Source organism: Prinia subflava, chromosome 1 (assembly GCF_021018805.1).
Source record: "Prinia subflava isolate CZ2003 ecotype Zambia chromosome 1, Cam_Psub_1.2, whole genome shotgun sequence".
NCBI lineage: Eukaryota > Metazoa > Chordata > Aves > Passeriformes > Cisticolidae > Prinia > Prinia subflava.
Genome location: NC_086247.1, coordinates 30,484,747 through 30,512,254, shown reverse-complemented (window position 1 = coordinate 30,512,254; position 27,508 = coordinate 30,484,747). Strand labels below are relative to the sequence as shown.

The 27,508-nt window shown below is 37.7% G+C and overlaps 1 protein-coding gene across 3 annotated transcripts; it reads right to left on the bottom strand.

The window, feature by feature from the left end:
- Nucleotides 1-782: 782 nt before the first annotated feature.
- On the bottom strand, nucleotides 783-23,900 carry PEX2 (peroxisomal biogenesis factor 2). 3 transcript variants are annotated; one of them, XM_063392198.1, is made up of 2 exons: nucleotides 23,344-23,900; nucleotides 783-5,264 (listed from the first exon to the last, which is right to left on the bottom strand). In XM_063392198.1, exon 2 carries the CDS (start codon nucleotides 5,243-5,245, stop codon nucleotides 4,331-4,333), a length of 915 nt encoding a protein of 304 aa, XP_063248268.1. In that variant the 5' UTR covers nucleotides 5,246-5,264; nucleotides 23,344-23,900; the 3' UTR covers nucleotides 783-4,330. The 3 variants fall into 3 exon arrangements, with proteins under 3 accessions (XP_063248268.1, XP_063248260.1, XP_063248272.1); XM_063392190.1 differs by having other exon boundaries at nucleotides 23,621-23,758; XM_063392202.1 differs by lacking the exon at nucleotides 23,344-23,900 and adding an exon at nucleotides 15,848-15,945.
- Between the last annotated feature and the right edge of the window lie 3,608 nt (nucleotides 23,901-27,508).

Sequence of the window (27,508 nt, the reverse complement as noted above, 5' to 3'; positions counted from 1 at the left end):
GATCAACAGTTTAAGAATTCTAAAACCCCAGGTGTGCTCTAGAGAGCAGAGAAGATGACTAGTTGGATTCAGCAGATGCTCTACAAACATGCTTGTGCATGTTTGTGATTTATCTGGTGCCAGCCTGAGATGGATTCTGCCCACCAATGTCTTTTCCTTGAATGGTATTTTGCCACTTTGCCAGGCTTGTGCCAGCTCCTTGCTTTGGAAATGGACTCCCCTGGAATGGCAGAAACTGAAGGCTGTGGTAACAATTTAGGTGGATGTTTTAATGTCAGCATGTAAAACTATCTTGGGAGGTTGAAGGCAGGCAGCTGTAATCTACTCAACAAGGAGTTCCTCCGGGGAATAGGTAAAGGCTTGAAGCACTATTTTGAAACTGCTTCTGCTCTTTTGGTTGTATGCACTGTGACTTGCAGCAGCTCAGGCTACCACACTCTATTAAAAGCAAATGACCATCGGTTTTATTATCTCTTGTGGCAATAAGCACAACCCTTATCCTGTGCCCCGTCATGCCACAATATTCCCTTCAGTACAAGGCAACACAGCTTCCCAGCAAATACACAGCAAAGTGTAACAGCTATGACTAATATGCTCTAAAGAAGAAATGTGAAAAAGATAATTTGCTTAAACCTAAAGCTGAAGAAAGTTTTAAAGAGAAGTCTAAACTAGTTTCTCACTTTGCATTTTAGTCCCATAAATGGCAAAGTAGTCATCCACTGAGTAAGAAATAACCACCTTTTCACAAAAACTCTTTTAAGAAAAAAGCAAACTTCAGAACCTCCTGTTAAAAAGTATCATTTATTTGTCAACTTGGTTTTCATTAAGAATGACACATCCCAGATAACAATTAGCACTCTCAAATAAGAACATTATAATAGATTGTATTTAGCAAATACAGATCTTTCATCTTTCATCTCTTTACTAATGCTGAGATCATCCTTGTCCATCATATCTCACAAAAATATTTCCAGGTAAGGCAGAAATCAAATAGTATCCCTCTCATTTCTTTTACAGAAACTCACGCTTTTAAGTCTTCTGTAAAATTATTTATATAAGAACTCCCTTAAAATATAGAGTAGATGGAATGGTGATGGTTTGTGGAAGTAAAACTCAGTACTCTCTAAGTTCTTTCATCTGAATGCCTCCTGAATCACACTTTGTGGCAACTGGTAATTCTCATTCAAATGAAGAAATGAAAATTCTTCTAGTATATTTATTAATGTAATTAGTCTGTTTCATTTATGCCTTCATTTTTTGATTTTTGATAATGAAAATGTTAATGTAGCACAGAAAGTCAACAGAGCACAAAGAAAGCTGGTAATACAAGGCTGTAACTCCTATCCAAGACTGAATAGAAGTTCTGGTCCTCTACCTTCCTTAAAGTCTAAGCATTTATCCTTTTCACTGATGTACATACACCATTAGAATGTACTCACACATACATTCTAATGGTAGCTGAATACTAACTCCTTTTGTTTAAAGATAAACATTCCACAACAAGTTTTATTCCTTCTACTGCAGGGAGTAGGACCAGATGTAGCAGTCCTTTCTTAAAGTAGAGTTTAAACCTGAAAAATACAATGCTTATGAGGACAAATTATCAAGGTAATTAATCTGTAAAACTAATTATCCTTTGATTAGTCTACAAATTATTTGATATTTTTCCTGCAATATCTTCAACTAAGACTCTTCTGCAGCTTATAGATCACAAGACACAACAAAACAGAATTAAAACATTTTAAAAAGTATATATTTAACTTTAAAGTGCTTCAGGAAAATGCTGAATATTGATTTTGAAGTACTAAAAAGGTAAGCTGGTAACAAATAGTTTTTCAATATTCAAGCTGGAACCCTGGTCTCATTAATCTCAGCTGCAACTACAACTGAGCAAAGGTTTTACCATATGGGAGATAAAAAAAAAAACCCAAACTGCATCTGATATAAACAACTGTTCTTTTCCCAAACTATCTACTTCTGTGAGATGCTTGGTACCTGCTTAATTGCATGGAAAATAAAAGAACTGAACCCCCACCTTAAGATCTAGGATCTTAGGGCAACAAAAACTGTTTATGCCACAAGATGCTGACTTTACAAACTTTGTTAGTGCTATGGGTTACAAACCCAACACAGTGATGAGGACGTGCTACAGAAGTAGAACAACACTTTGCTATAATAAGCATAAGTATTAAAATTTTAATTCCAAAACCCAACAGTAAAGTGCAATATAGCAGAGCCAGCAGGAAACAGCTGTACAACTGAGGTACTAAACTGCTCGGAACAGGTTTTGTATTCATAGTGTAGTAGGGATGAAAAACAGAGTACAAACTTTACCTGCATGAAGTTTCAAGAGACAAAACAAACCCCAGGAATTTAATACAGCTTACCCAAATCAAACAGAAGGACAGAGGGAGATGGAATGAAAAAGGAAGGTAACATTCTTTAATACTGAGGAAAATGAAACATTTCTACATAGGAAAGAAGCTAACTCCTACATAAGAAAGACATGACACCTAGCAGAGACCAATACAGAGAATCCATGCTCTTTTGATAAAATATTGCTCTGAGACTTTGAAATAAATGAAAACTCCACAGCAAACAAAAGTCTGTTATGATTGTAAGCAACAAACACTGGATTTTGGACGCATACAAGTCTTAATGAATGAACACAATTAAAGACCACAGTACCAAAAAAGCTGATGCTGTTTCTGGAGACGTTAGATTACCTTTAAGTCAGGGTCGATAATACATTTTTTTGGGAAAAGCTATTAAGTGATGTGGAAGGACAATTCATACAACATTTCTTCAGGATCAAGAAGTAACTTCAGGATGTTATCTAAATGACTTGTCAGCTTTCATACTCTAATTAAAAAAGGTTTGCACCTGCTGATTCTAATTGCAACAGCAAATAACAGAAATATGGCAGGCTGCTAATATACACATTTGACAGCAAATAATATTGCAGCACAATATTTGGAAGCACTTGCTCTGAAGTCTCAGTTGACTCACAGAACAGTAGCAGAATTAATGAAGTTTTGGGCTGCCCACCTGCTAACTATATCTAATTACACCAGATGAAAGTACTTTGTGTCACTCTAAAGATCAAACCCTAGAATTTAAGATCTTCAAACAAACAGGCTAGTGGGTTGCTCTAATCAGGATGTAAAATGAAGACTGTAATAAACCATTTCATAAAAGTAGATCAAAGATACTCAATCAGCTGTTACCCTTATATTTTTGGGACTGACTATTGATGATTGCCAATCAAGAACAGAGCCGCCATAAAGCTATTCATTCAATTTATATGGTTTTGACAATTTAAGATTCAAAAGAGGACGTAATGTATTTTTGTGTAATGAGACTCTTCCGGGTAAGACTTCTGTTAAAAAAGGATTGCAATTAAAAAGAAAATAATCTTATAAACCCAGGTTGAAGAGTAAATGGATAAAGTGTTAGAACAATTAAAACATTGCAAAGCCTACTAAGAAAACAAATAGTGAAAGCACAAAGCAGCAAATTACCATTTTAATGCACCATTAAAATGCACATAACTGTGTTTGATCTTCTGTGTGGAAGTGAACTCTGAGATTTGGCACCAACCCTGACCACATCAAAAAAACTTCAGTGGTAATTCCTACAGACAGCATCTTGTGAGAAAAAAGTTTTCTTCAGTGTCTCTGACTCAGAAGAATGTGGGTTACCCTGAACAGCTGCCACATTCCGATGTGTGATGGGTTTCATCCCTCAGATTCTGAGGGAAGAGGTGGAAGGCAATATATATGTAATTGAAGATCAGAGACACAGTTGCCTGAGAAAATTAGTTGTTGTCTTATGAAGGTCTAGAAGGTACACTATTTTGCTTGCACCTTCTTTACACCTTTGTTTATTTTAGTGTAATATCATGCTGGGAATTCAAATTTAAAATTATTCTTTAGGCATGAAAAGAACAACATTTCCACTAAATCCATCTAGTAGTTAAGCTGATAATGGCACTGTGTCTGGGTAAGTTAAAGATTGCTAAGTCAAAGTTTCAATTGGAATATTCTAAAGTTTGCAAGTAGAAGTTCTTATTGAACCTCCTGAGAATGTTGTTGTTTCTCCCACACATCACCCAGAGTAAATTCAACTACCTTTCCCATAGCCACCAGCTGGGGTAGGGCATAATGGCATTGTTACTCAATAAACACCTAAAACCAGTAAAAATACATGTTACAATAAATTACAGTCTCCAAAGCCATCTTTAAGCAGTGTGCTTTCGATAATTTCTGAAGTCTTCCATTAATCTCTTTAATACATATCATGTACAGTACAAAATTGTATCAACCTCACATCAGACATGCAATTCTGTCATTTCAATTTTATACTTCAATGGCTGAAGACTGTGTACCTCTGAGCCACATTTAGGACATGTAAAATACATATCAAATAAAAAGTTACTTTTAATACAGTAGTAACAAAAAACATGTGGACAGCCTATGGTATGTGGCATGGTAGGCCATTCTCCACATAGTGAACACTCCCTGCAGTGAGCTGCTAATGTGTTTTCACTATTGGAAAGACCTGTGATAGGCAAACACCAAGAAGAAATTTTAAGTTTCAGTTTCTGTACATTAACAAGTGGTAGCAGATATATCAAAAATTCAGCAAAGCCATGCCATAAGAGCTCCCTGTTCATATATTCAAATCCTATCTGACGAACACTTTGTGGCTTGCAAAAAACCGACCTAATTCCTAGAATGCGTTCTGTAAGTGTTGCAAATGTTCCTTTCCGAAGAAAAATCAGAAAATTTATAAGTCCACAAAGCTTAAGAAGTCCAGATCCAAAACTAATATAGCTCTTAATTTTGCCGAAAGATTGCTGTTGACGATTGCTAAATAAATCATAACATCTTTCTTCCAACCATCTTCCACCAACAGTGAAAATTAGATACCATAACTTCTGGTGTTTGCTCAGAGGTTGGTATTTCTCTGTCTGAGATAAGTTATTCTTGTACTGAATATTGAGAATAGCCTGTCCCACAGTTGCGTTCTTGGAATAGATAGTGAATTTCCATAATATGAGACATAAAAATGCTTTTACTTCTGGTTCAAAATGAGCCAACACCCCTGGTTTAAATCCATGAAAACAACTGGAAAACTGGGACCACACTAGTTGTTCCAGAGCTTTGTTTAGTTCAAGAGCATCAAGTTGACTTATTCTGAGCACAGGATTCACACTCTTTTCCTTTTCAATGGTGGAGGCCATTTCTTCACAAAAAAACTACCTAAAATAAAACACAAATTGATTTTAGTATAATGGAATATTTCCTATTTCTACTTATATTTAAAGTAACAAACTTGTAATTTACCAGCAGTAGATAAGAAACAACAAAGTTCTCAGAATGCTCTATAAATACATTATTAATACGCCACAATTCCTCTCAGGAAGCTTTACATTAATATAAAATTAGTATACATTTAAATTAGTTTAAAATCTCATTTTTAGAAGAAATTGCACTCGAATATTTCTCACAAACAGTTAACATCTGGTAATAAACAACTGTTCAACATCATCTAGATATTCAGTAAAACACACAGATTTATATATACATATACATATTAGTAAATGTACATATGCATTTTTAAAAACTATTGCATAATTGTAATATTTAATTGAACCTTAAAAGAGATCAGAAAGAAGACCTGTAACACTATATGGTTTTATATGGAGAAATACAGAAAGTGAACATACTAATAAAAAAAATCTGGAGAAGAACAGTGAGGCAGACAAAGTGTTGCCATATGAACACTTCAATTGCTACAGCTGAATGCAAAATCTTAGAAATACTGACAAATTTAAGAATTACATCAAGATATGGATGAAAATTAAGGTGGGAATGAATAAAATTTTCTCAATAAAGGCAATGAGTTGTTTGGAGGAAAATCATATGAGATTAAAGAAATAGTCAGCCTTCAGACATAAATTATTATATAGTACTTCACTGAAGTCTGCATATATTTTCTAGATTTTTTTTGACAGGTGTGGGATTGTGCTACTTGTCATATAACACTTCCAGGCAAGATGATTAATATATACTAGCAACTTCAAGAAATGTATACTCCTCTTGCTCAAGCATCATAGAAAAAAATAAAAATATTTTTTAAAATGGCTTCTTTTAAATGTTGTTGCATCTGGAAGTCTGACTGAGAAATAAATGCAATAAACTGCAAAGCAAAATACAGGTAACACCTCAATTGTGGGGTAACCGATTTTTGCTTTCTTTTGTCAACAGAAAAAACCCCAAAGTGATTCAGAAGTGTTTTCAGACAATATACAACATATTTGACCTTTTAAACCAGATTCTTTGCATAACAGATCTGAAAGGAATTCACAGCCTTCTGGAGAAAGTACAGGAGATAGTGTCTCAAAATCTATAAGAGAAAAATCTTAGAACTATACAAGATTACTGTGAGTAAAAGAAGCTGTAGAGGGTCTTGGTAGCAATGGTTGCTAATGATGCCAAGAATACTAAAAATAAAATCCTTCAAATGAACAACCACATTTGCTGAAACAGAACACCCCAGAAGTTTTAAAACACAATATAAAACATCATCTGTTGTTTTCCTACTGTTTCCCATATTTATAATTAGTTATCACTGCAAGGAATTATGATTTTGTCCTTTGTGTAGGGTGTATAACAGTAGTTTCCAATTAACTAAGACTGCTACATGGGTAGAGCATACAACAGCTCCACTCAAGTTTTTTTAAACTCCTCCTTCCTCATTAACAGACTGAATGTAGAATAAGGCCACCTCCTCTGGGCAAACATTGCATGAACCCACACCAGCTGGAAAAACCGGATTACAAAGGTCATATACCCAAGCCTGCCTCTGTCATACTTAGTCTTTTCTGTAGCAGGAACCAAAGCAAGGCAAATATTTTCCAGTATCATCCAAACAACTTCCCTCTTATGATCAAAGGGTCAATTCAACCCCTACTGGATTTTGCTTTATCACTTCAAAAACTCCAGTACCAATGACCATTCACTCCTATCCCTCATCTTTTCACTCCACTGTCATTTTAGGAACCAGAGCCTTTGACAACCATCTCCTCTGGAACCTGTCACTCATAACCCCTAGAAGTCTAATGTTTTCTTCACTTTGTCTTCTACTCATTTCACTTTTTTCTATTTGTTTCAGTGTTCTATATAACTCCCAACACACAAAATCTCCTTTAAAAATGCAAAAGTTACTCAAAACAGACATCTTATCCAACAACTTCCTCAATTTATCCTAAGACTATTTTCCAACATCAGTTCAACCATTGTTTCCAACTGTTTTTCATTACTGCGAGTGCTATGAGCAATTTTTATTGTAGGTTTCTCATAAACAAGGTAGAGTAAATATTTACTGATTTTTTTCCCTCCATTATAGCTATATTATCTAAAGAAACCTGAGCAAGTGAAGAACGGGTCATCAGGAACTTTCTGAAGACAAAGGAAAGTGTGCCAAATCCACAGCATTTGTGATGGATCATGAAGTACACATAGGCTGGGAGCCCATATGACTGTACACTTGCCTAGAAAAAGAGGATGTGGGGATTCTGACAGGCAGCAAGCTGAATACAACCCACCAGTGCATCCTTGCAGCACATTAGCATGTGCATAGCCAGGAGACTGAAAAATGAGCATATTACCCTCCACTTGGCATTGGTGCGTCTACACCTGGGATACTAAGTCCAGTTTTGCCTCTCTTCTGTGAATAGGACAAAAAAAAGCCAACACACCTGAAAGATTCCTGTAACTAATACCCCAGGTCCTGATATATGAGAAGACCTTGAACGAACTCACACTGTTCAAGTTGAAGGATAAGACAACTAAGAAGTGGTCTATGAATAATCTACTTCCTAAGGGTTGCAGAGAAGATTAAATCAAAGTTTTCTGTGAGATGCACAGAAAGAAAAATAAGCAACTGTGTGTTAAGTCACAACATGAGAAATTCCAGTTGGACCCAAGGAAGCTGGAACCTTCTGTTTTTACCAAGACTGAAATCTCCATCCTCAGAAATTCTTGAAACTTGACCAAAATGATGCCTGAACCTCCCTGTTTTAGCAATTAATTTAGTCCAAATTTTCACAGGAGAGTAGACTAAATGGGACTTGGAGCTTGACCTTCCCATTGCCTCACTGCAGAATGTAATTGATTTTTTTTTTCATGTCCATCATCCTGTACAGAACTATATTTGAAGGAAACACTTTCATTGAATTTGTCAGAATGCACTGGAACTTTGTATACAGAAAATGGGAACCACTTTTGAGACAACATGCCTGAGCAGCACAACTACCGTTTGTTAACTTTTGGAATTTTGCCAAACCCAAGTCTTCTTTTTAAAAAAATCAGAATCAATACCTTACATCCTGTTTAATTGTGCCATGTTTAATGTCTGTCCCTGAATTACCAGCTGTGAAATGGAACTTTTAGTCACATTTATACAGTACAGATTATATGGAAAAGGAAGAATACCAAACAACGAGGATGCTATCTTTTAAATTATGCTTGTACATAGCTATGTTAAAATAAAAAAAGGAAAAAAAAAAAAGAAAAAAGGGAAAAAAAAAGTTTCTTTTTGATGAACAATTAAGTGTTTCTCAATTCAAGCAATAAATCCTGGCACTGTTCTTAAGTTCCTTCCTGCTAAGAACATTTAAGGCTTGCCATAGGCCATGGCTGTTAACTGGACCCTGCAAGTTACCTAAAGATTATATCCATATACTTCTGATTTTATTGTGTAAGCACATTTCAGTGTGCTTAGTGTTCTGCTATCCGCTATGCTTTCTTCTGAATTGATTTAAAGTTTCATTGCAGTTATAGGGAAGCTATTTTCTTCCCATAGGCCAATATTAAAAGGGACAGTTTGAAATCTGCATTGTCCTATGAAAATGTCTTCAAATGTCCTATGATGTGAACAAGAGGAACAGTTTCGTGGAAAGAAGAGCCTTAAATTTTAATCTCAATTTTGCTATGGTAGGAAATTTCCCCTTAAAATTACAAAGTCCTTTCAGAAATGTATTGTTTTTCAGTTTATATTGTTTTTGCAAACAGTAGTACTACAGTAGAAATAAAAGAGAACTTTTATCAGCTTAAAACTAGATTAAAAAAACCCTGTAAGTGTTAAGACATTTATCTTGTACTTTTTTAAATGTTGTTTTTGCATTCTATATTTTGTTGAGCTACACAGAACACAGAGAATGTTCATTTTCCTCCATGTTTTTTCATTAAATTCTTTTTGTTAAATCCTTACTGTTTTAACTTTCTTATTTTAAGTTGTTTAAAACTTAAGAACTCAGACTCATAGACCCAGTAATGAAAGGTATCAACATTGAGATATATATAATAAACTCAATGTGTGGTGAACCTTTTACATAAATACTCTTTAAGCCATAACAGTAAAGACTGGTATTTGGAAGGTTCTCCCTTTATTTTATACTGTCAAAGATATTGCACAGAAAAAAAATTAATTGCTTGGCAGAAAAAAACCCAACCAAAAACCCCTAAAATGTTCCTTTCTTAAATAATTTATATTTTGTCTGCTTTGTCTTTTTTAACCAAACAAATAAACAATCCCACTTGTACAGTACAAAAAAACACCTGTATATCACTAGGGAAAGAATAATTTCTTCTGGTATATATTAGTGCTGTTATTGAGCATTGTAGGAATTATGAATGAATATATTTTATTTGGAAACATGTTATTGACAGAAATCTATCAATAGTAATGTGAGTATTGTCAACAGCCTGTCAATATTAATGTAATTATAATTAAGGGGATAACATGGATTTTAGCTATAATACCAAGTAACATCTCCTGCATTGGTGCTATCAATATAAGCATTATTATTGACTTGTTCTGGGACTATCAGTAGGAGATGTATTACCATCAGGCGTATTTGTCAATGCATTCTGCCCACAAAAATTCTACATTTAAATTTACAGGTCTGTAAACTTTGCCTGCAGAAATATACAAATCCAAGTAACCTCTTGGGTACCATTTTTTCCACACGGCTTTTCTATTGTGGATGAGTAATCAAGGGGTTTCTATCTCAGAGCTACCGCAATCGCATTCCCTGCTTTTCTAGCATAATCATTAGATGACAAGTAGACATATATGCAGAAGCCTCAAAATAATTTTAAGTATGATCTGTCAAATCACTTTTTGAGAAGCAAAATAAAAACATTTATTAAATTAAAAAGCAAAATTTGTTCCTAACAGTTGGCAGCCAGTCACTAGTGGTGTCCCCCAGGGATCAGTGCTGGGGCCACGTGGGAGTCAGCCTAACTGGGACGCACGCTCACCCTGAAATCAGGAGACTCAAAGATTTGTTACAGCCACCCTCACTGCGACAGGCCAATCCTGTTTAATATCTTCACTGATGATCTGGATGAGGGGATTGAGTCCACCATCTCTAAATTTGCAGATGACATCAAGCTGGGAGCACATGTTGATCTGCTGGAGGGTAGGACGGCTCTGCAAAGGCACCTGGACAGGCTGGATAGATGGGACCAGTCCAACAACATTAAGTTTAACAAGTCCAAGTGCTGAGTCCTGCACTTTGGCCACAACAATCCCCTGCAGCACTACAGACTGGGGACAGAGTGGCTGGGCAGTCCCCAGGCTGTGGGCACTGGCTGACAGCTGACTGAACACGTGCCAGCAGTGCACCCAGATAGCCAAGAGTATCCTAGCCTGTAGTGTGGCCAGCAGGAGCAGGGAGGTCATTCTTCCCCTGTGCTCAGCACTGCTGAGGCCACACCTCGAGTGCTGTGTCCAGTTCTGGGCCCTAAGTTCAGGAAGGACCTTGAGATGCTTGAACGTGTCCAGAGGAGGCAACGAAGCTGGAGAGGAGCTGGGAACACAAACCCTGTGAGGAACAGCTGAGGGAGCTGGGGTTGTTTAGCCTGGAGAAAAGGAGACTCAGAGGTGACCTTATCACTCTCTACAACCTCCTGAAAGGTGGCTGTAGCCAGGATGGGGTCAGTCTCCTCTCCCAGGCAACCAGTGACAGAATGAGAGGACACAGTCTTAAGCTGTGCCAGGGGAAGTTTAGTTTAGACATCATGATAAAATTCTTCACTAAAAGGGTGACTGGGCACAGGAACCATCTGCCCAGGGAGGTGGTGGAGTCAGCATCCCTGGAGGCGTTTAGAAAAGACTGGATATGGTACTCAGTGCCATGATTTAGTTAATGAGGAAGCGTTAGGCCATAGGTTAGGACGGGATACTCAAAGACCTTTTCCAACCTAGTTCATTCTGTGAACTTAAAATTACATTTAGGATACATAAGCAGCACATCCACTAACTTCACTGAGTTTGTGATTTAATTCTTTTACACAATCTCTTCTGTGTAAGTACAGTCAAACACTGTACTTACAAAGAGATGGAATGGATTACAAGAGATCATCAAATCCTAACACAGCATGAACACAGGCTCAAAAATACATTGATACGTGTTTAACTACCAAGAAAGCTAATTCTACAGTTTTTCTAAGCAGTCTGTTCCAGTGTTTTATGACCCTAATAATGACAAAGACTCTTTCTCACATTCAGTATAAAGCATGTTTGGTATAAATCAGGACAGTTTTCATCCCATAGCAGAAATCAGGAACAATGAAAAAGAATTTCCATTTTGCTGCACCTTCTCAAGAGCAAAAAAGCAGCAAGGCATGTGAGAGGACCAACTATGCACAGGAAGATCTGCCAAACTAGATAGTATCTGCTTTCCTACAACATGCCTGGCATGATCCTCTAGAAAGACCAATCCAAACCAAAAACCCAAGTAAAATCCACAACAAAACAACAACTCTACTTTTTTTTTCCCCAGCAGCAATTTACCTTCAGATCTACAATATCTTCATGTCTTTTTCTCTCATTTTTCTATCTGAATAATTATTTCCTGTTTTGGATTCACATATTTTGAGATTTTAATGTTAAATGCTTGCATTATTTTTCATTTTGTTGATTTTACACTTTCCAAACTCATCAAGAGTATTTTGGATTCATATCTTATGTCTAAAACAAAAGAAAAAAGAAAACCCTAAACTTTCAACCTCTCTCCAGCTTTTATCATCAGTAACTTTTCTAAGTATGTGTTCTTTTCCATCATCCAACTCACTAATGCCTTTTCATCTTGACAGGGTACTATAGATAATTACTCTGTAAAGGCAATCTTTCAACTTGATGCTGATAACATCAACATCTCATGGAGACAATATTGATATTACATTTCCCTAGTTGGCTCATGTAGAGAAAAAGATTTTATTAAAATCAAGCTGTATTGTACCTAAAGTTTTCCTCTTACTAAATTTGTTTTTCTTATTTAGAAGAGAAAAATATTGAGGTTTCTTACAAACAGATCTCACCAAAACATACTGGCTGTTTTACCATCTCTCTTCTACACATCATTAGATACAAATTAATTGCTAAACTATTTACTCTTGAACCTTTATTTGGAATCAAAACTGACAGTTTCAATAATTCTCTTTACAGAAGAATAAAGAGGCACAAAACCAGATACACACAAACCCATTTTGCTGGCTATTTCCACCCTCTGGGATATTAAATAAATAAATAAAATCAGCAGTGCCTAATTCCTCAATCATTCTAGGATGAATTTTATTAGGATTTGCCACTTGAGCACATCTATATTAAGATTCCTTAGGCTATTCTTTCTTTCTTTGGTTCCACTCTTATTTCCTGCCTAAGATTAATTTTATGAAAGTAGCAGGTCACAATATATCTCTTTTACAAAGTATGAAGGAAAGAATCAGTCTTTGAAAGTCTGTTCCTTGTTCTCCTTTCTTATTTAATAACAGATCTAGGTAATGGACTTATCCCTTCATGCCTCCTCTTACTCAGATTTTTGGACCCTTTCACTTATTCTTTCCTTCTGCTTTGTAAATTGAAATTTATTTTGTTCTTCAGAGTCATTGATTTTATTCTCACATTCCTATGCTATTCCTTTAGATTCATTACTAATTTCTGCCTGGACAACTCTTAATTTCCAGACTCTTAATTTCCAGACCACATTTCCTGATACAAAGTCTCCTTTAACATTCACTATTACTATTTCAGTTTATAATAAACTATCTCAACACAAAGAAATAACAGGATATACATTAAAGGTAACAATTTTTCACCGTTTTGAACAGACTAGATTTTGCCAAGTCCCAGCATTGAGATCAGTGGTCCAAGCATGGGGAAGCAGCACACAGAGTGGGTATGCTAAAAATCATCTCCTCTTTGGAGGTAACACTTAACACACAGTTCCTTTTTCCTTCAGGATCTACAACACATTTGTTACTGTGCATTCAGCATTGCCATACTGGGTGTGTGTGAGAGCAGAGAAGCAAGTCATAGCCTCGGTTTACTATCTGTCCTCTGATGTTCATTAAGTTAGGGTATCAACAGATGGCAATGAAAACTACCTTTCCACCCACCACAAGAATGCTGAGATGATGTGGAGTGTTCTACTTTTTTCTTTGTGAAAATGTATATAATTTAACTGATCTCTTTGGGTACTGTCAATAGCAGAGGATATTTTAGATGTCAATTTAAAATCAATAAATTTTAAAGATGAGAAATCAAACGATACGTATTCAGTTAATTTGAAAGTCTTCCCTTACACCAATTCTCATAATACAGAACATGGACTCCAGCTGCTCAAAGCCTCATGTCTCACCATTAATACTCATCTCTTTCTTGCTTATCAAGTGCAGAGAGAAATATCCTCAGATCAAAGATTAACTGGGGGCCCCAACTGTGTCGTCTCTTAATCACTGTAAAATTAACTTATCACTTTATCACTACCTCAAATAACCTTAAAAAAGATTGATTTTGTATTACTATCTGGATTTCTATATACTTCAGACAAATACCTATCATTTTCTAAAGAACATAAATTGATTCTTTAACTGTTTGGAGTAACTACTAACACTAATTGAAAAGTCACTAACACACTACAATCACAGAAACTATTATTTATTTCTTATATTCCTGGGAGAGAGGGCTATTTCTCAAAATAGATGAATTCAAGGAAAACACTGAATAACTATGTAACAAATCAATCCTACAGATAATATTAAGGATTTTATTATGGAGGTTAAGTAAGCAACTAGTAAATAATCCCAGAATCCTAAATGCTACAGTTACATTTAAGGTCCAAAGACCAAGCACAAGAAAAAGAAACATTCAAATCACAGGTTGCTTTTCCAATTTTAACTCCATAAACTTACATTTCATAAAATGAGATACAAGAGATTAGCAACTGCTGAGTGCCTGGAGACAGCAAGGAAACATAACGATAGCTCATTGATTTATCTTCCATAAACTACCTGCCAGAATCAAAATATTAGGGCTTCAAGTTACAAAATCAAAAACAGCTCAGAAGAGCCAGAATGGATACAACAGTAATGAAGAGCAGCAGGAAAGTGCTGCACTGCTAGAAGTTGTAAATCAGTCATTTCTGTCAGATTTGATGGAAACTGAAAATCCCACATCCCTTTGATGAATGCTAGCAACCAAGACTATTACTGGCCACTCCTAAAGATAATCCTGAATGCTAAAAGCTTCTACTGACTTCAGATAAATTTGTCATCAGTCAGCACTCTTAAAAGACAGATTATTAGATCCAAAGAATCAGATCTTATAATTACCTCATAACTAGTATTTAAAATACTACTTTTAAAATTTGTGATGCTAAATTCAAGGCTATAAAACCTCAAAGTACATATGTATTTCACGTAGCATAGAAGCCAGAGACAGCATCATTCTGCCAACTTTGTTGATATGCCTTAATTTTCATTTATTGGAATAAACAGGAAGATAAGCACGTAACAAGCTCATATTCCATCACTATTATTCTTAATCCTATATCCTTTTTCTCTTCCTCCCTCATCCTATTTCCTCTTTTGTCATCCTGCTCTTTAGTACATCAAATTACAAATTCATCTCTAAAGGGACGTGTCAGCCCCACTTATAACTTCTCATTTTCTGTTACGCTAAATGAAATCTAGCTGTTGTTCCTTTTAAAACAATCAGTGATAAAACCCCAAAAGCATAAAAAACAAAGCTGCATTGTAACATGAAGACTTACAAAAAATAGGGTTAAAAATCCCTTGATCTAGACGTTGAGCAAAATATGTACCTAGAACACAACAGACTCTTTTTTCTTTGGAACTAGGTAATGGGAATTATTTGGAGAAGTGCCTTACCTTTACTGTTGATGAACTAAAATGGTGAAGGGAAATATAACTGAAATAGTTGAACAGAGTGGCAACTGTGATTGTTAGTTGGGAAGAAACAGCCCCTTGTAATGAAGGTCAACATCTCTGACTAAACCAGCATCAGGAGGTGTAAAAGCTAAGCAAGAATTAAGCCAATAATGCAGATCTCAACTGCTGATGTGATCAACAGGTGACCGTGAGACTCCTGTATTTGAAGACATTTGGGTGTGATAAGGATAGGAGATTCTGGTAAAAGGATAGCTAAGTAATACTGCAATGCATGTGCAGCAGTGAGAAGAATGCAAGGCTTAGTACATGTGCCATGCTTTGTGTAAAGCAGGTGAAATATCTCTCTACCTGGTGGCAGAGGTATGCAGTTCCATTTCAGAATGGTTCAATGACAGAACATGAATGCACAGTTGTGAGTACAGTGAGGGCAGTTATAGCCGTAACTCTTCCAGTGAGGGCAGTTATAGCATTAACTCTTTCTTTGCTGGTTACTGTTGCTTTTCTGAAAAGTTCATCTTATACCTCATGATATATGTAACATCTGCATTTCATTGTTGTAAGGGCACTGTATCTCACATCACCTTATTTGTCAAGTACAGCGTCAATCCCAATTTTACGCATCTTTTCCATGCCCCTCTTTACAGTTCTTCCATTCAAAAATTACCTAAAAAACAAACAAAAAGTCATCTAGCTTAAGTTCTCATTTCATAGCTCTGTGTCTCTGTTCTGCTCCTACCTGTCTGATTCATATGAATGGATCACTAGATAAGTATGGAGATGCCAGGATGAAGATTTAGAAGATACATACAAGAGATTCAGAAGCAATGCCTGATCTATATACTTTGATACAATTTACCACAGATGACAGAACCCTGCAATTTTGCATTAAACACTTTATGCTTATCATTTATGAAACACAGTCACTGCTCAGATTTTATTCCAACTTTCTTCCCTTTTACATAGATATGCATACCAATTGCACAGTCATGAATATTCAGCAATATGCAAGTGTAACAATGCTGATCCAAGTACTGCACTGCAGGAACATAAGGTCCTTTAACCTTTTATTAGAAATACTTATTAGATGAGAATGGTAAAATCGGTCCTAAATGCCTAAGTAAGTCATAATTAACCTCTGTCCACATCTGTACCAAAGGGAGGACTCTATGTAAAAACAGTGTTGCTATGGACTTTATATATTTATGATTTGCTAGAACCAATGAAATCCTGCATCAATAAAAAGACAAGACTGTTTGTTCCCCCTACGTCTTAAGTTGTGGCTTTGCATTATACGGTATAACTTGATGAATACTTGAATCTAATTATAATCAAGAACTCTCAACTGGCGTAAGGATAAAGAACCATACTTGACATATATGTCTCATTTTTCAGGCTTGTGTTCTACAAAAACCTAAGGTTATATAATTTTTGACAGCTACAGTCACTGTCTCCTATTTTCCTTCTACTGTGTTTTCTGTCCTTATCTTACAGATTAGCACCAGCACTCATGAACTTCTACTGAATTGTTTTTGCATGTTGAACTGGCAAAAGCCAACCCTATTTAAACTTATTTTTCTGCAGATTTAGTACACAAACAGGTTGCCACAGAATCAGATAAGATACATGTAGTATCAGTAAAAAGTACAACAGGGTCAGGAAACAACAGGTAATTGAGAAACCAGCTGCCTTTGAATCTCAGCATCATATTCTTACATCCACCACCAGTCAAACAGCAAGAGAGACACTCAAGCCTTTTGTTCAACTTGACTTGAACTGTTCTATCTTCAAGCTCAACATGCTGAACATACAAGCAAAACACCACAACACTGCAAATACAAATAATGAAACTTTTAACTGTCTTTCAAAACTAAAAAGAAAATAATTATTCATACAAGTCCACTGCAGGATTTATTCCGACTTGCGAGTGATAAGTAACGCTATGTGATGCCTTCTTACTTTTAGCTTTTTTTGTTTCATTGTACTTTGGAACGTCTGGCACACACAATGACTACTAGGGGTGCTGGAAAATTTGATATGCTCACTGTCCCCAATCCTTGACAATTTTATTACTTGGTAATTATGGGAACTTGAAGCACACAAGGGAAGACTGATACACTTCTACTACACTTCTCCTCAATCCTGTAACTTCATTAGCATTTTAGAATCAACTGAATGGTTGCATACATGTATTACAAGAACAGTTTAGAAGAGGGATAATAATTTCCTTGCTAGGCAGCCTGAGTTGTATGCTGTTGCAGCTTCTGAAATCCTCTGCAATTCCAATGTGTATTTCCCTTCATGATTTAGTTATGCCCCACAGTGTCATGGCAATAGATTAATTTCCTTTCCAGGAAAAGTTTTTCCTCCTTACCAAACCCCACCTGTGGTATTTTTTCTCTGCTTCTCTGCCCACAGAATTAATATTACTTTTGAATACTATTATTTTAATGTATTTTTTCAAGTTTTCTTAGAATTTAAGTTTTGATTAACTCCTTTCTTTTCTAGGCCCACTCATAATATTAGCAAGAACCAAGAGTGGAGATAAGGAGCATCAGAGGCAAGATTTTTAGGGACATTGTTCCCAGGCAGCTACTGATACAAACACAATGAATATTATCAAGTTCCTCCTAAAAGCAAAAAACCTCCTCAGGTCCCTCCTTGCAAGAGGAAGAGGAAGTGCCTAGACCCAGTCAGAATCAACCTTAAATCAAGATTTGCACCATTGCTGTAATTCTTCTTCCTTCCTATACTGTTTATGTCCTTTTTTCTCTCTGCTTCAAAATTCTTATTTTCTCTTAATTTTCCCCCTTACTCTGAAAAATCTGAATTTAGTTTCCTTTTCAAAAGAGTCTGAAATAAACTCAAACTTCTGAAGTTCTTGTACTCCACCTCCAAACCAAAAAACCCCTACCCCCCTCTCTGAGAGAGGCGTATTACAAACAGACAGCATCCTTTCCTGAAGATTTTTGTAAAGTTTAGATGTGAAGTGATGATGCTTTTAGTTTCAAGTCAGCTGCATGGCTGCAGCAACAATTTAGCTCTTGAAGAAGCTACAGAACAGTGAGCCTCCTATCTCCTCTGTGCATATACAGCACAATCTGCCTATGATCCTGCATCTTTTTAGCACAACACATTGGCCATTTATAATTTTTTTTTATTTGCTGCTTTTAACTTTACAGGGAGTGCTATATAGCAGCCGATGTTGAGAGCACGCTCATTAGTTAAAATGAGAGGAAAAGAAAGGATGTAACTCTCTTCAGTGATTTAAGTGAAAAAATATGTATGCTAATAGATATGCAAATATGTATGCAAAAAGAAAAGAGTCCAACTCTATCTCTAAAAAAAACAGACCAATAAAACCCTTAAAACAGCATAAGCAGCCTGCTTGAAAACACCATACTGAAGTAAACTTCTGCAGTCTAAGACAGGGAACAGTTGTAGCAGCTCTCCTCATTAACTGCAACAGCAATACAGTGAGTGAGTCCATTTCTAACATACTATCATTTAGGTTGAAAATTTAAATTCACTTTCTGGATGCTCTGAGAAACTGCATGAATTCAGATGTTTTTCCTAAATAGTTAACATTTGAGAACCAGACCTTGCTCGGAAAAAACTGACATTAGGGTATTCCACTGAAATACTGATTTTAATTGAGAAAATTATCATCTTCTAACTGCACACATTGCATCATCCAGATCATTAATGGAGATGGTTAAACAGGGCTGAACACAGTACTGACCCCTGGGGTACAACAGTAGTTACCAGCTTCCAACTAGACTTCACACCACTGATTGCCATTTCCTGTGGCCCATCTGTTCTGCACATTTTATACTGACTTCACTATTTGCTCACCCAGGCCATACTGCAGCAGCTTCTCCACGAGGATGTCACAGGAGACACTGCTAAAAGACTTACTGATACAAGTATCCCCTTGTTTGCCAAGACAGTCATTTAACTGGAGAAAATTATCAGGTTGGTCAAGAATGGCTTCCCCTTGGTGAATCTATGCTGACATTTTCTTCAGTGTGTCTTAGAAGGGCCTTCAGGATTTGCTGCTTCATCACCTTCCATCCTTCTGGGGGATCAAAGTAAAGCTGATCAGGCTGTAGCTCCCAGAGTACTTCCTGTCCTTCTGAAAACAGAAGAAACACTGACTTTCCTCCAGTCTACAGGCACTTCTCCCAGTTCCTCAATATCCCAGTCCTACAATTACTGAGACTATCCTCACAATGATATCAGCCACCTCCCTCAGTACTCACAGGTTCATTACCAAAGTGTTATCTAACCTATGTCCTATCTACTTAAGCATTCTCCGACCTAAACCTCTTCCAAATGTTCATCTTCCCTGCTCCAGACTTTTCCCAGTGTTCTACAGTTCCTGCAGGTCTCTGCTAGTAGAGATGGAAGCAAAGGCAGCCTGCAGAACCTCAGCCACATTCCGTGTTCATTCAGCCATGAGACCACATTTTCCCTAGTATTCCTCCTGCTACTGGTGTATTTACAGAAGCAGTTCTTGTTGCCTTTGACATTCCTCACCAGATTCAACTCCAGGCAGAGTCTGACTTTCCTAATCACATCTATGCATGCTCAGACACTGTCTCTGTACTGGTCCCAGGTAATCCGTTCCTGCTTCCACAAATTAACTTTTAATGCCTGACTTTCATGATGAGCTCCTTGTTCATCAATGCACGGCTGCTGGCATTTTAGCCTGACTTTTCAACTGTTGGGGTGGACTGCTCTTGAGCTCTGAGGAGGTGATCCTTGAGTATCAACCAGCTCTGTGGCACCCCTCCAGGGCCTGACCCAGGGGGATTCTTCCAAGTAGATCCCTGAAGAGGCCAGAGCCTGCATTCCTATAATCCAGGGCATTGATCTTTCTTTCTTATTCTTAAACCAGGCTCTCAGAAAAAGCTGGCACTAATATCACTAACTGACTGAATAAGGAATAGATTACATTAGTTTCTGTCAGAGACCATATAGCTTAAAGAAAACATTGCTAAACTGGCACAAACACAGTGAACTACTTTATTGAAAAAGTTATTACCTAGAGAGTCTTAAAAAAAGCCCTCTCTACCCAAAAATCATTAAATACCTAAAAGGTTTAAGAAGTAAGGTATCAAAAATGTAATATAACGTATCTTATTCTTCAGTTAGATTGACATAAACTTAGAATGAATTTATTGGCAATACACGAAGAACATTTCTTATTAAATACAGTTCTTTCTTTTAATTCAAACATTTATCCACATTTCTTATTATCTTAATTATTACTACTGGAGCATACCTATCATGCTTACAAGCTAATTCAATGAAATTGTATTTATGTCTGAATTTTATCAGTTAGTGTTAGCTGGACACAAATAATTTGTTTCTTTACATGTTCTTTATTGTTGTTCTCACTGAATAAATGCAGAAATTCCAAGTGCAACAAAAGTGCTGTGGAATTTTTAGAAGTTTTGCAAGAGCAGGCCATTATAATCAATGGAGAATTAAAACATATGGGTAAAAAGGTACTTAAATTATAATCTCAAATTGTTGCCTGGTTTTGTCTACTGTTTAATTTACTACTAATGCTCCTTCAAGAAGTTGTCCATATCTTCCCTTCTTTGTCTTCCCCCTCCCCTTCTCTCTGAACCTCATGGCTTTGAAACTACTTTCATATGTTAAAAAAAAAAAAGACACTCCCACTATCTCACATTTTAAACATGTAATTACATGTTTAGGGATTTTTTTTCTCTGAAAGACCATGTGCTTCATTACTACATCCAGCTATATATTAATACTGGATTCAGATATCACTCTCTACACTTTTGACGATTTATAGATTGAAGAGTCATTTATTTTACACCATATTCTATTGATAGTATGTAGCCATAAACCTGTTTCCTTCCTTCCCAAATATTCTTTAGGTAGCAGTTTTTAGCCATTTTCAAGACTGTCACCTCAAAAGACTACAAACAGAGAAGATAAAATGTCTTTCTTGACTTATACCACAGTATTTGATGTGGTATAAGAACAAATTAAGGTCCTACGATTAGGAACAGTGTCAAAAACCATCAGAGTACTTTCCTACTCTATTCTATGAAGGGCTCAATCAAGTCTTTATGTACTAATAATACCTGTTTGAAACTTTTAGTTGAATTTTGGTTAGTCTGTTACAGGAACATTTACTTCCTATATGTCCTGGATCACCTTAAGTATCAAAACCTTTCTGTGTATCACTACAGTCTCTAATAGAATTAAACCTACAGTCTTCACCTACAGACATGGGTGAATAATAAAAGAATCTTATAGGAGAGAAACAGAGCTGTCAAACAAACAAAAAAATCCCCTCCCAAGTCTAAACACTCTCCTTGCACAGAACAGACACATATCTAGGCTAATCCCTAATACTCTATAAACATGAACTGAGGCATGCCATTCTAGCTACTTGGGAGCCCTCTAATAAGTGAGTAGATTCATAATGCATCTGAAGACTCATTACCTAAGAAATAATTTTAAAAAAAAATCAGAACATGATATTTTATATGGCTGTACTACTATACTAGGAGTTCTAAGGTTAGCTATGAGATATGTGGGCATGAGCTGATTCAAATACATCTAAGTTCACTACTATTATTTTACAGTTTAAACATTTCTAAGAGAAGTAGAAGATCTTTTGACACTCGCAGAGAGAGATATCTAATTTTAATTATTTACTTAATTAAAACAACATTAATGGGAATCAATTTTTTTTATTTGCTGAAAAGGATGTTCTTGACAAATAAAACCCCACACGTTTCAACCAAGATAAGCCCACGAGTTAATAGATGTAAACACAGAGGCAAAATGCTAAGCAGAGTTATTTCAGTTGCCTTGACCCCAGTTTAATGCAATTTCATAATACTCTGTACTCAATAATAAACATCCTCAATTCCTACTTTACAAACTACAAATATATATACGTAAGACTGGGGTTTTGAAATATTGATATATACACAAACTCTCACTACATTAAAAGGCCCAAACATTGCACCTCTTTCAAATTCTCCCCAAAAAATCCACACTTGTAGGCAAGAAAGAGGGTGCAATATAAGATCCTTGCACAACCTTCACAGACAACAGCTTTAAACATACTCCACTTTCCAATTCACAGACTCAGTCAAAAACTTTATGATATGGAGAACACTAGAATTATCAAGATTGGAAGAGACCTTTAAGATCATCAAGTCCAAACATCAACACAGCACTAACTCCTAAAAGTATTCGTACTAACACCTAGTGCAAGAGTCACTAGCAATCAAAGCAGACATTTCAACACAGACATGATCATCTATTTCTGTACTAACTTCCAGAAGAATTAAAATATAAGTGTCAAATCCCTTCAGTACTCGATTATGTGCCCTACTGGTTTATTCAATTTCCACTAAAAATTAAAAAGGAAAAAAAAAAGCCTTTTAATGAGCTAATTTATACATCTTACAGATGTGAATTTAACCCTATAGCCAGTAACAGAAATTGATAACTCCATGCCGTATAAACAAACTAAAAAAAAAAACCTCCAAAACTTTATTTTTTCCTGTATATCAAGAAAAGCTCCAAAAAAGAACTAACTTCCAATGAAATCAAATGGCAAAGTATTTTGGACTCAAATTTTAGCACAAACTTAATCATTTAGTAAAAAATTAATCATACTTCATCTTTGACCTTTGCGAACACCTCCCTCACACTGACAGGTAAGAGAGATCATACAATAAATACATAGTGCTGTGGTTTCCAGTATGAACCATGTCATAAGCAGAATTTGCTTGTCAAAAGACATTGGCCATTCAGAATAAATCCACATTTGTTTTGTGATGAACCAATGGTTTGTTACTTACAGTCTGCACAAAATTGGATTAACAGAGAGTGGGACGGTGCCACCCTCATTTTTAGGTTTCTTTGCCACCTATAGTAGGCAGTCAGAGGAATGACACTTGAAGATTATAAGTGTTTCAGTCTTCCAGCTGATATCAGAATTCAGATAATAACACCCCTGTGACAGGACATTATGCCCTTTTCCCTCCGCAGAGGTCGTCACCAGGCCGTCCTCTCTTACCGCACGCACGGGCCCAGCTGGAGAGCTCCGGGTCTCTGCAGGAGGCTGAGCGTCAGCGGGACTCACGGAACGGGGGCCACCGGGGAGCGCAGGAGGCCAAACACCAGCTTTTATAAGCAGGCCCTGCATGAGCTCCGGGGCCTCCGCCACAGGGCCCGTTCCGGCCTGCCAGGCCGCGGGAGGTGCCTGGATGGGCTCCGCCGAAGCCCATGGCCCCTGCAGCGGCTCCCGCACGCCGCAGCCGCTCCGTCTTGTCCCTCCCCGCGTCCCCACTGACCTGCGCCGCTGCCAGGCCCAGCCCTGCGCTACTCCGCGGGTGCGCCGGGCTCAGCCTCTTGCCTCCCAGCGAGGCACTGCGCGGACGGAGCCGCCTCGGGCGCTCTCCCCGCAGCCGCCCCGGCCCGCGGGCAGCGTCCCGGCAGGCGGGCCGCGGCGGCAGCTGCCCGGAGCGGCGGCCGCACGCACCGCATGCGCCGGCCCGCGCCCGGCGCGGCTGCGCAGGAAGCGCTCCGCGAGACCGGGACGGCGCGCGGGAACGGCTCTCGCACGGCGGCCCTGCCAGGGCGGGCCGCCCGCTGCTTGACTGACAGCCCGAGAAGCAAATCAGAGGCCCGGGGTGAGGCGGAACAGCCAATGGCGGCGGGGGGGGCGGGGCAGCTCCGGCGTCGGGGATCCCGGGTCGGTGGGACCCTACGGCGATGCCGCCGTTTGAGGCTCGGCCGGCGCCAGTGGCGGCTCTTGGTCGGAAGGGCTGCTCGTGTGGCAGTGAAGAGACTCCTGGCCCGGAGCTTGGGCAGTCTGGGGCGGAGTCCGTGGGGAGGCGGGGAAGCCTGTGGAGCGTTTGCGGGCAGGATTCTCAGGCTGGTGAGAGAAGAAACAAGCAAACTGGGCCGGGAGCCTAAAAGGCTGCAGGCGGTGTTTCTCTAGCAGTTGCACTGTTGGTACGTGTTTGTCGGTTAGTTACTGGCATCCATGTCAGGTTTTTCTTCACGGGCTCAAAAGTGTTGTAGGTGATTCAAAAACTATAATTTAATTGTGATGTACACCTTAGGTGAGGCAAACTGCACTGTGACGTTGGCTATTTCTGTTTTGGAAAGCAAACCAAAGATATCTCTGTGTGGAAAGATTGGGGGGAATTGTCAACGTTTATTAAACAAAAGTTAAATAAATACTCAAATAGTGATTTATTTATTTCCAAACTATAACTATATTTAGTTTTGGCATATTCATGAGCTCAGATTCTCAGGTGACATCAAGGGTTATAGTTCCTCAGACAACTTTCTGAGGTTATCTCTGCTGAGGAGGCTGGGGGACGTTCCATAGGCCCATATTGTTGGATTCTGTACTATTCTAACCCATGAGAAATTAGCACTCTGGACTACCTCAGGTATAACAAAACGAAATGCAGAGATTTATGAATGTCAGGAAAGAACAGTTTTGTTCAATATTTACATGTAGTTTTTATCAATGATAAAGCAGTTAGGCAAGTCAGATGCCTAACTTTGTTAATAATGAGTAATTCCTCGTTCAGAATACCTTTTTGAAATGAGTAGGTCTAATTCACATGACTGATTTCACAGGAAGGGGGTGAGATCTTTCTGTATGAAAAGTGCATTTTAAGCAAAATGAGGTAACTACCTTCTGAGCTAGAAAGACTCTTTTGTTTAATGGAAAGACATTGTAGTGGAAAGCTTATTACCACTAATAAAAAGCAATCACCCCCAAATATTTAAATGCTATACTATGTACACTAAAGTACTTGGGGTAATTTTTGCTTTGTTTTTAAAACAAAACCATGCAATAATTTACTTCTGCTGATGAGTAGTTAATTGAACCGTGAAATTAAATTATTATCGTTATTTTATCATTGTATATTTGAATTACAAACAAAGAAAAACACTTCCCTGTGTGAGGCACTGTGGAGAGCTTATAATTTCAGATCTTGTGAAGTGAGACTTAGTGTCACATGGGCATAGCAGAGAAAGCTCAGGAGTGGAGCAAGGTGCTGTTTCCTGGTGGGGCTGATCCTGTGGCTGTCTGGGAGCCATGCTTTTGAGGTGGACTCTTGCCTCTCTTTTGACCCGACACTGCAGAGGCAGCTCACTTACCTGTGTCCATCACAGGAGGTCTGACCAAAAGCTTACAGGGCCAAATTGTGAGTGCTTGGAATACTTGCAGACCCTGTAACAGGAAGCATTGCAGGGCAGCGCTGAACAAGTCTTACATGTCCAGTAAGAGTTTCGACCTGGGTTCTGGAAGCTGAGTTTTAGAATAGTCTATGAGTAACTCTTGATGAAGACACCTTTTTTTGTTTACTCCAGTTGCTGAAATAAGCGGTAAACAAATAGGAGTACTTCATATGTGAAGTGTGTCCTCATTTCTGCATTTCTGTACTCATCTGACACTCCCATTTCCTCCTGCTGTTACTTCTGCTCTGTTCATATGGAGATCATCTGGCCTTCATGCTCCTGAGAATTCTCTCTGTCCTCAGGCCTGGGTAAAGAAAGCAAATTCATTGCTGAACAGGTTGGTTCTACACACTGGATAACATTACTGGTTTTGGAAACTGGAAAAGAACATGCTTGCTTAAAGTATACGATGGTGATGAAAAAGGGAGTTTTCAGGTGTGCTCTCTAAAGAAATAGAGAGCAAACTAAGATTACCTTTCTCTTTGAAACACTTTCAACACCTCTTCCTCCATGCAAGCAGTACTTAAATTGTTGTGGTTTGCTGCTGGTTCAGTAAGCAAAATGTTACTTGTAGTGTCTTTGTAGTAGGCTGCACAGATTGGGATCACTGCTGTTAATATATTCTTCCTGAAGCAGAAAACCACAACTAAGGGACTGAAATATGAAGAAAGAGAGGGGGATGGAAGAAAAATGAAAAGCTAAAGCATACCTTTGTCCAAGGTTTTCATTTGTGTCTAACCTTCCCTGTCATTTCTACCCTTCTAATTCTTTCAGGATATGATAGAAAAATGTCCCCTCTGACTATAGAAAAGCACTCAAATTTCTGTGCCACTACTTGAAACACGGTGATGCTTTTAATGCAGACATTTTCCATGGCCTTAACTGCTCACAGGTCTGTACCCAACCAAAGTAGCCACTGTGAATACCTAGCAAGTTCTGTTCATAAACATTTTTATAATGTTTGACCTTAAGAGTGACCTGAAGATTAATGGATATGTTGTATCAGTTTTAATGGGTCTCTTCTCCCTTGGATACACACATGTGACTCCCATTAGTCTTAATGGGAGTTATATGTGTGCCTAGAGGTTAGACAAGATCTCTAAAGGTGCTGTTGTGCTCTCTTGTATTAACGATCTCATAATTGCTGAGGTGCTGCACCTTTGCATTGAAAGCAAACTAATTAAATTGGTCTAGTCCAAGTTGGTATACTAGCATACCTGGCACGTATGTGTGTTTTCCTGTGGGTCCCTCAGTACACAGAGGTAGAAGCCAAATCAAATGCGGAATTTAAATTTTACACACGACTTGTCTTCCTTTGTAATTGTTTTTTGTAATCCAAAATGAATTCATGAGTTTGATTCCTAAGAAAGATGATTATTCGTGTGAATACAGAAGCAGAAGCTGAAAGTGGTTTATTTTATCATGAAAGCATGTATTGAGAAAAGGGACTGAATTGATTCTTATTTTGATGTTCCAAATCATGCACTTTGAAAAAAGACAGTTAGGTCTAGAGGATTAACATGAAGCTTGATGTTGAATTTTAATTATGGCTTTGCTACTTATTTCTTCCAAGAGCCTTTAGACAAAGCACTTCACCTTTCTTTGATTTCCAGGTATGTAAAATATCTGCTTCCTTCTTAGTGTTGCAGACATAAATTAATATCTGTTCTATGCTTTGAAATTTTAAGATTGGTATCTTTAACTGTATTCTGCTGGCACAGTCATTGAAGTACAGAAGGAGGAAAAAAATCATAGCAACCACCTGATACAACCAGGCAGAAGCTCTGGTGATGATGCAGATCTCTTGAGAGGAGTACTTCTATTCCATAGTTTATGATGCATAAAACAGTGTATTGGTGATGAAAAATTTGTGGTATTTTTATATATATATGTGTATATATATGTGTGTATATATATATATATAATCTATCTTTTGGGCTTTTCAGTGAAAGTGATTGTACAGTAGGCAAATAGAC